Source organism: Bidens hawaiensis, unplaced genomic scaffold (genome assembly GCF_021521415.1).
Source record: "Bidens hawaiensis isolate Kalapana, Puna unplaced genomic scaffold, B.hawaiensis_p1.1 tig00129759_1, whole genome shotgun sequence".
In the NCBI taxonomy this organism is placed as follows: domain Eukaryota; kingdom Viridiplantae; phylum Streptophyta; class Magnoliopsida; order Asterales; family Asteraceae; genus Bidens; species Bidens hawaiensis.
The window spans coordinates 2909-11047 of NW_027504833.1; the positions used below are offsets into that span (position 1 = coordinate 2909).

The following is an 8139-nucleotide window of genomic DNA, read 5'->3' on the forward strand; positions in this document are numbered from 1 at the left end:
TTCTTCCAAAACTTCATAACTAAGATCAATAATTTCTACTTTCTCAGCAAGTTTGGTTTTTAAACTTTGAATGTCTTTTTCACAAGCCTTAATTTTAATTTTATAACTGTTTTCTCTGGCTTTAGTAAAATGGTGATCTTCTTTAATCGTTTTAAATTCAGCATCCAATTTGACATACTGATCAGTTATCGTTGTGAGTTGCTCAGACAAATTCTCACAACTAGTACAAACAGTCTTAAGGCTTACCTCGGAGCGATTATCCTTGTCATTTGCCATGAAAGCGGTTTCTTCTTCATTCGCTTTCTCTGTTTCTTCAACCTTCTCACATTCTTCAGCTTCAGTCTCAGCCATGTTAGCCTGTTCACCAGAACCACTTGGGCGTTGATTCCAGTTGTACTCTCCTGCCTCTCTGGTCAACATGGCATTTATCTCTCTGTTAACTCCTGAGTGTTGTGTAGGTCGACCTTGTCCACGTTCAACCCTCTCATTTCTGCATTCCTTGGCAAAGTGCCCGTACTGTTGACAATTGTAGCACCTTACCTTGGACTTGTCGAACCCGGGCCGACCACCAACGAACTTTCTCCCCGTTTTATTCATGAAACGCTTGACTCGCCTCACTATCATGGCCATTTGCCATTGCAAGTCCATCTCCTCCAGATCATCAGCATCGATCTGGTCATAATCCTCATCCAGAACAGCAGGGTCCACAATCTTCCCCTGGATGTAGTTTTCGTAGGAAGCAATAAATGAAGCATAGACAGCAAACTGCTCTTCAGCAGATTTTACACTCATAGGCATCTTGGTATAATTATTGCTTGATGCATTTACAGAAAAACTACTTGTGGATGCTTGAGGCTTTGAAGTACTAGATCCTCCAGCAACGAAACATACATCACCATTCGTGTTTACAGAAACGTTTCCATCATGAGGAAAGTCGGGACCTGACTCCCCTTTTGAGTAAAAAGCTGCAGATTCAGGTCTCGAACTTGAGCCTGAGTTAATCTTTGCACCATACATACCAGGGTCTTGTATCTGGTCTGTTGGTGTTTCTTTTCGAACCATATTGAGCTCATAAGTTCTGAGCTTGTTTACTGCAGTTTCCAAATCAACGTTAGGAAAGTCTCTGTCTTCCCTCATAAGGACGGTGTACATTTCCCACTTCGGTGGGAGAGCATCGAGAAGCTTTTCGACGATCTCTTCTTCTCGGTAGGCAATCGAATAATTGCTAAGCTCTGTCATTAGATGATAGTATCTGGTGATAATATCATCCAAAGATTCATTCTTCAAATATTTGAAGACGGAGAACTGGGTCTTCAAGAGTTTAATCTTTGAGGCACGGATACCTACGTTCCCCTCGAATCTGTTTTCCAGAGCATCCCAAAGCTCTCTTGCAGAAGTGTACTTTCGAAACGTATGGAGAACTTCTTGAGGAAGTGACATTGTTATCGCTGCATGGGCCTTGCTCTCGGCCTCATACATTTTCTTTTCTTCGTCCTCCATTTTACTGTACTTCTTCACCACGTCACGTCCTTCGTATTGCATGGTTGGAGGAACGTATCCATCTTGAATGCACACCCACATTTTGGCATCCTGATATTTAATGTACTGGATGAATCTATCCTTCCATGCCACGAAGTCTGTTCCCTTCATCAACCTCGGGGCCTTAGTGGCTGACCCTGCCTCAACTTCCATCTTGACCAAATCGGAGATGTTGATAGACGACATCCTTGTAAAACCTGAAAAACCTGAAAAAAAAACAAGAAAATATTAAAACAGCTCAGTAAGCGAAGTTAAGGATAACTTCGCTTGAAGGTCAACTTCGCTGAACAGAGAACTTCGCTGAGGTCTTTAATTCGCTTGAATTGGCGAAGTTAAAGTTAACTTCGCTTAGCTCTGGCGAACTTATGAGTTGAGCGAACTTGGGTAGTAAGCGAAGTTGTGGAAAACTTCGCTAAGGCGAACTTATGAAATCTGCGAACTTAAGTGTGAAGCGAAGTTGCGGATAACTTCGCTAAGGCGAACTTATGAGTTGAGCGAAGTTGTGGTTAACTTCGCCAAACCTTATATCTTCGCCAAAAACCCTAATTCCAGTGACGGCAACTTCGCCTGAATTCAACAACTTCGCCTGAAGATCAGCAAGTTCGCCCGATGAACCTGGAAGTTTTTCCAGATCTGTTTTCTTCAAACCAGAAGCTCCCGATCAATGCTAAGGCTTGAAAATGACTGTCAAGCACTAGTAGAACACAATCCCAACAAAAATACGTCTCGCGAATAGGTCAAACGAGACGAAACTACACCCGCGTGAAATCCCGAACCTCACAATCGAGCCGATTGGCTCTGATACCAATTGTAGGTTCCTGGAACGGATCGTACACGGGATGTTCTCTAACAACGCAGGTGCGGAATCCCTGCGTAGGTAGATTACGAGTGTAGATAAAGAATAACACAAGCAATGAATCAAACACGTAATATTATTAACCGAACACGTGACTCGTAGTCACTATTACAGACACTGGAACTAGCAAACACGTCTGCTTAAACTCGAACACTTGACTGAAACCCTAAACTGCTTAACCTCGACGATTCGGCTGTAACAATCAATATATACACGACAACTTCGCCACAGGCGAAGTTGTCTGTAACTTCGCATATTCAACAAGTTCGCCTGAGCGAACTTGTTGACAACTTCGCTTGTTCAACAAGTTCGCCTGAGCGAACTTGTTGACAACTTCGCTAGTTACACAAACAAAAACATAATCAAATACACAATTACAATACAGACTCGATTACAATTACAAGACTATGAACTACTGACAAACATGTACCAACACTCCCATCACGCGTGATGGGAGCTCCTCACGCAGTGCCCCGCCCCCTCTTACCCGTGTAATACATGGGCCTCAAGCTAGTATCTTATAATTAATTAAGTGATGTATTAACTATTATGCTCCTAAGTGATATCCGACGTGTAAATAACGTGTTTTTCGACTTGGTGGTCGAGAGTTCAGCACAACCTAACTAATTAAAATAAACATGTTTGACCATCTATTAATATTCATATACTTCGTCTAATTAATAATATATGTCCTCTAAAAGTCATCGTATTAATCATGTTCTTATTGATTTTTGTAGGCTTATAAAACTACATTAGGAGATTATCAACATGTCTATGAAATCAGTTGCTCACTTTCCATTATGTTATTAACTAAATAAGTGTAGATTTACATTTGTTTCTCAAAGAATAATAGCTGAGCCTGTTTTACTATCTTGTATTTGCTTATTCTATATTATAAAACATACACATAGAGCAATGTTATGTACTCAACATACGAGATAGATAAAAGAAAAAAATTAAAAATATACGACACTTAAAATTGACAACCAATATGTACAAGTTGCTATTGAGAATCTTATAAATGTTTTTTCCAGAGAGTTTTAAGTAATTAAATGTGTTGGCTTAATTGATGTTTAGCCTGAGGAAAAAGTTCAAGATGTAAGTTAGAGGGTGTAAAGTTCAAGTAGTTTCAACTAGTTGGTTGTAGCTTAATGTGGGTTTAAGGTCTTTAATGAGTTTCTAAATGACCAAAGGGTTATTTAGAGTTCATGATAACTAAGTTAAGTTAACAATATAAATACATAATCAAGTCTAGGGTTATGAATTGAGAGTTGTAATAGAGGTTTTTGAGTTATAATTCATGTTTAAAGTGTTTTGTTTGATCTCAATGCTAAGATTATTCAAGCTATATCAAAAGAATTAACACAAACATATGACACAAAACTCATCAAGAATTTAAATCAAGGTTTTAACAAATTTCAAGTTCAACCAAGAACAAAAATAAAAATGTTGAATTCCTACCATACCATAGAAATGAACACATAAGAATGAATAAAAACATCAACTACAAATCAAAATCAAAAGCTAAACTCAATCGAATCGAATCTAATCAAATCGGATCTCACTCGAGTAGAACTTATCACTTCAAGTATATAAACACTCATTCCCAGTAGAATGGAAGTGTTTGAGGAGCACCACTATCACGCGATGCATGATGATGATTACGACTATGATTACGATCCATAATCGACTCCAGACCACCATAACCCGCACCATGGTCCAATGGGTTAGGTGTTGCAGTAAATGAGTTAGGTTGGTGCATCACATGGCTCAAAGTTGTACATGATGTTTGTGATGGTGATGATGACAGAAGAGAGAGAGCACAGTCCGATGGCACCACCGGCTGCACCACCCGAGCCGGTGGCGAGTACCCGTCACAGAACAGCTTATCATAGCTGTTATTATTATTATTATTATTACCTTCAAAACTTATAAGTTGCTGGTGACAGGCTTTTGGCGGTGACGATTCGTGGTTTAGTCTAAGGTGTGAACCCGAACAGTTGTTATCAAAAAGGCTGAATTGCTGCTTCCCGGTTACTTTTTTGGAGCCCGAAGATGATGATTCTGGATATGCGTTTTGTCTGTGGGCCCGGGTTGAGTATGTGGGTTCAGATTCACAGTTGACCATGCCCGTCCATAGTGGGTTCGTGAGAGTTGTGGTTTGGTATACGTGTGGACTTGCAAATTGAAACATTGTTGTACCTAAAATAAGCCAAAATGATTGTTAATACACGTAAATTATCTTCATCAGCCCGTTATGAATAACGGGTCACTTTGGTAGTCAAAAGGGTTGAAAGTCGCTCAATTGCCCAAAAGTCTATTTTTTAATGCATACAACCTACTAGGTGTGTGCATGAAATAACCGACCCCCGAACCGAAGTAACTGATAGCCAACCCAAAACCAACGGTTTGGTTTTGTGTTTTTTGTAGAATCCAAATTTCCAGTTCGAGTTCTGGCGGGTTAAGTAGTACCAAAAACTAAAAAAATTGGAACCGACATTTATAACCGAATCAAACCCGTGAAAACCGAAAAAAACTGACTTTTACTATTGAACATACGAATTTTGATTTTTTTTTAAGTAATTTATGAGAAACTAATAAATGGTATAGTTAAAAAATTTTAGACCTAAATGTCTATAATCAATTAGTCAATAACTAAAAAAAAACTTGGTCCAAAATTTCCAGGCCTAGTTTCATTATCTTGTGCCATATTTTTGGTCGCAAGGATTTCAAGCCCAACAAATGGCAAAACTGAAGAAACCGAACCCGTTGTGAACACCGAAAGAACCAAAGTCAACTTTTGTTTTGGCTCGTTTGGAGTCTAAACCGACCGATGCGCCCCCCCCCCCCCCCCCCCCCCCCACAACTGACTAACTACTTTAATCACAACTCACTAATTAATTTCAAAGTAATTTAAGAAGGACAAGAAGGTGATTACAGATCAAATGACCTGACACGTTTCGACACGTAACAAAAATGACCTATTACCCGATCCACCCGTAACTAATTTTTGCAACAACCTTGGTGAGTGGAGAAAAGACCTGCAGCACGTGCAGTATCGGGCTGAGGCTTTCTTCTCCTACGGTTATGTCCATCAAGACGTTTTCTGCAGCTTCGTTTTCCTTCATCAAATTCTTCTAGTGAATGAAATCTACAAAATAAGTTACAAGTTTTAGTACAATAAAGACTCCACAGTTGACTTTTAATAGTCAAATTAGATACTTTTCATGCTAAAATCAATTAAATACTAACAACATGAATTGAGCATTGTGTTTAAATCAAGAAAGAAAGAGAAAATGTTCGTGGAAGCACTAACAATGACAATTTTTTATTTTATATTTATTTACATTATAGAACATAACCTTTTGAAGTACACTGGACCACATACTTCCACCATGAAAGTTAAAAAAAATAAACATTCAGGTGATCCAAACAAAATGCTAAAGATTTACAATCTTGATTTACCAAAATAACTACTATCTTGATTTCAAAATCAAATATGAAGAAACTACAATTAGAGTAAAGTAACAATATTGAAAACCTCAATTTGAACAACTTATGCTTATAAATAATCAGCTTATTGCAAACAACTTATTCAGGTTAAGGATAAATTGTAATTCTTGAAATTGGCACTCTCAAATTGCTTATTAAAAACACATCATTTCACCAAATAAAAATCGGTTTTCGGTTCCAAAACGTGCATCCAAACACTCCTAAACAAGAATCATAAGAACCAAACCAAGAACAATATACACACAAGTTGAAACAATGGAAAGCCATACCGACTACACTGCTGGCAAAACCGCTGCTTGTGACCATTGATAGAAACCTCTGGAGTCTTTGAATGAACTTCACAAACCTTATGGCGCCTGTGATACTCTTTGCATTGACCAAGGTCAGCTTTACACCCATCCACAAGACAATTAGCCCCCTGAACATTATTAACGGGCCTGGCCCGCTTCGAGGAACCCGAAGGAGATAAAGCCATCTTTGATGATGCAGGTTTCAGGTTTAAACCTGAATCAATCACTTGACCAAGCTTTAAATCCACAGAAAAGTTCAAACTACTTGACCCGTTGTTACCCGAATCGATATTTGGCATGGACCCGTGTTCGAATTCGGCAAAATCCCAAGAGGGTATCTTCAAATTCCAGTCCATAATCACTTTCAAAGACTTTATCTTTTATAATCTTTTGACCCACCCTTGGCTTTTCAATCAATTAAGATGGTAATTTTTTTTCTTTTGATTTTGAAGTTCTGAAATCAAGAACAAACAAAGACCCTAGTGAGCTTTATGACATGGGTTTTGAATAACTGTTTTTTTTTTCAACTGTCAATTTCTAAAAGAAACCAAGAAAAAAACAGAACAGAATAGAATAGAATGAATATTAATTAAATGGTTTTAAGTAGAAAAAAAGCATTCAGAGTCCTTAAAATAAGGGTTACAAAGAGAAAACAATACACCCAATGTGGAAAGGAAATAAAACTACTAGACTAAGTAGAAGTAGAGGTAGATTGATACATGATGGTTGATAACAAACATTCAAGTAGCTAGCTTTCCAATATAAGAACATTTTAGAGAGAGAGAGAAGGTACTTACAGTAGTAGTAGAGAGAGAAAGAGAGTGGCTGCTTTACAGCCTTTCAAAGTCTGTCATGGAATCCATGTAAAAGAAAGAAATAGAAATGGGTAAGGCTGAGGGGTGTGGGGGCTCTATTGGGGGTTTTAGTGGGGGCTCCAACCAATAATATTATGACGTGTGGCAGAGAGAGAAACTGGATACGGGAGGTGTTGGAGCCCCCGTTGGAGCCCCTGGCCCTGGTGTGGAGGGGCTCCAGCAGGGCTCCAGCGAATTTTTTTTTATTTTTTTATAAATATATTCAAACAACGTATTATTAAAAAAACTTATAAATATCTAAAAATAAAATAAAAATTAAAGTACTAAAAAAACATTATTCGTATTCTTCGGCTTGGTCTTCTTCGATCAACCTCTTTCGGATACGTTCCTTTTGCTTTTCCATTAGCATTTGATCGACCGGATTTAGGTTACTGAAGTCTCTAGTAAGGAAGTCCAAATCTCTCATTCGACTTTTTTCCTTTTTGTCATTAGAGACCACCTCCATGGTTTTGTTGAATTTATTGAGGGATTCAACAAGATTGGCGATGTTTACGGCTTCCCCCTCAGCCGGTTTTTTCCCCTTGGCGTCCCTTCCCAATGGCCGCCTCCTCGGCGGTGAAGACGTTTCCTCCCCCGCCATGTTTAGGTCGAATCCAACGCGGCAATCCGACCCGGTTGAAGTGCTATACGCTCCAGACGAACTAGTTTTAGTCCGTTTCGGCCGTACTTCCGCATCCACGTCTGGCGCCACCAGCTCAACCCACTTGGAACACCTTTTCAACTTCTCCCACAACTTTAAATCGTCCCACGTCTTCACCATCCCATACCTCCGCAAACACTCCTGCTTCCACTCTTCGATCGTGAAATTGTAAACCGCCAAATCATCACTGCCACTTGGTCTCATACGACCGCTGTTCCTGTTGAAAAGATTAGTAAACAAGCCGACAAATTTTCTGATTTCGGACCACTGACCCGAAATCATATCGGCGTTTCGCTCTGTACTCCCAACGAGCGTATAGAACGTCTCCCTAACCTTTGTCCAAAAAATCTTGCTCTTTTGGTAGTCGGCTGCAAAATGAATAAATAAATTAGATTTCCATTTAACTTTTTTATTTAACTTTTTTAT

At 39.0% G+C, this 8139-nt stretch overlaps 1 protein-coding gene across 1 annotated transcript; it reads right to left on the reverse strand.

Moving 5' to 3' along the window:
* Nucleotides 1-3727: 3727 nt before the first annotated feature.
* LOC143608306 (squamosa promoter-binding-like protein 13A) lies at nt 3728-6589 on the reverse strand. The gene is made up of 3 exons (XM_077083367.1): nt 6178-6589; nt 5416-5546; nt 3728-4597 (listed from the first exon to the last, which is right to left on the reverse strand). Exons 1-3 carry the CDS (start codon nt 6552-6554, stop codon nt 3996-3998), a joined length of 1110 nt encoding a protein of 369 aa, XP_076939482.1. The 5' UTR covers nt 6555-6589; the 3' UTR covers nt 3728-3995.
* Between the last annotated feature and the right edge of the window lie 1550 nt (nt 6590-8139).

Bases quoted from the DNA above. Each gene is read 5' to 3' on its own strand.
- LOC143608306 (XM_077083367.1), bottom strand. From the start codon at position 6,554: ATGGACTGGAATTTGAAGATACCCTCTTGGGATTTTGCCGAATTCGAA. The intron at 5,547-6,177 runs GTATGGCTTTCC...CTTATTTTGTAG, and splicing joins TTTTGCCAGCAGTGTAGTCG to ATTTCATTCACTAGAAGAAT. The intron at 4,598-5,415 runs GTTGTTGCAAAA...GGCTTATTTTAG, and splicing joins TCTTTTCTCCACTCACCAAG to GTACAACAATGTTTCAATTT.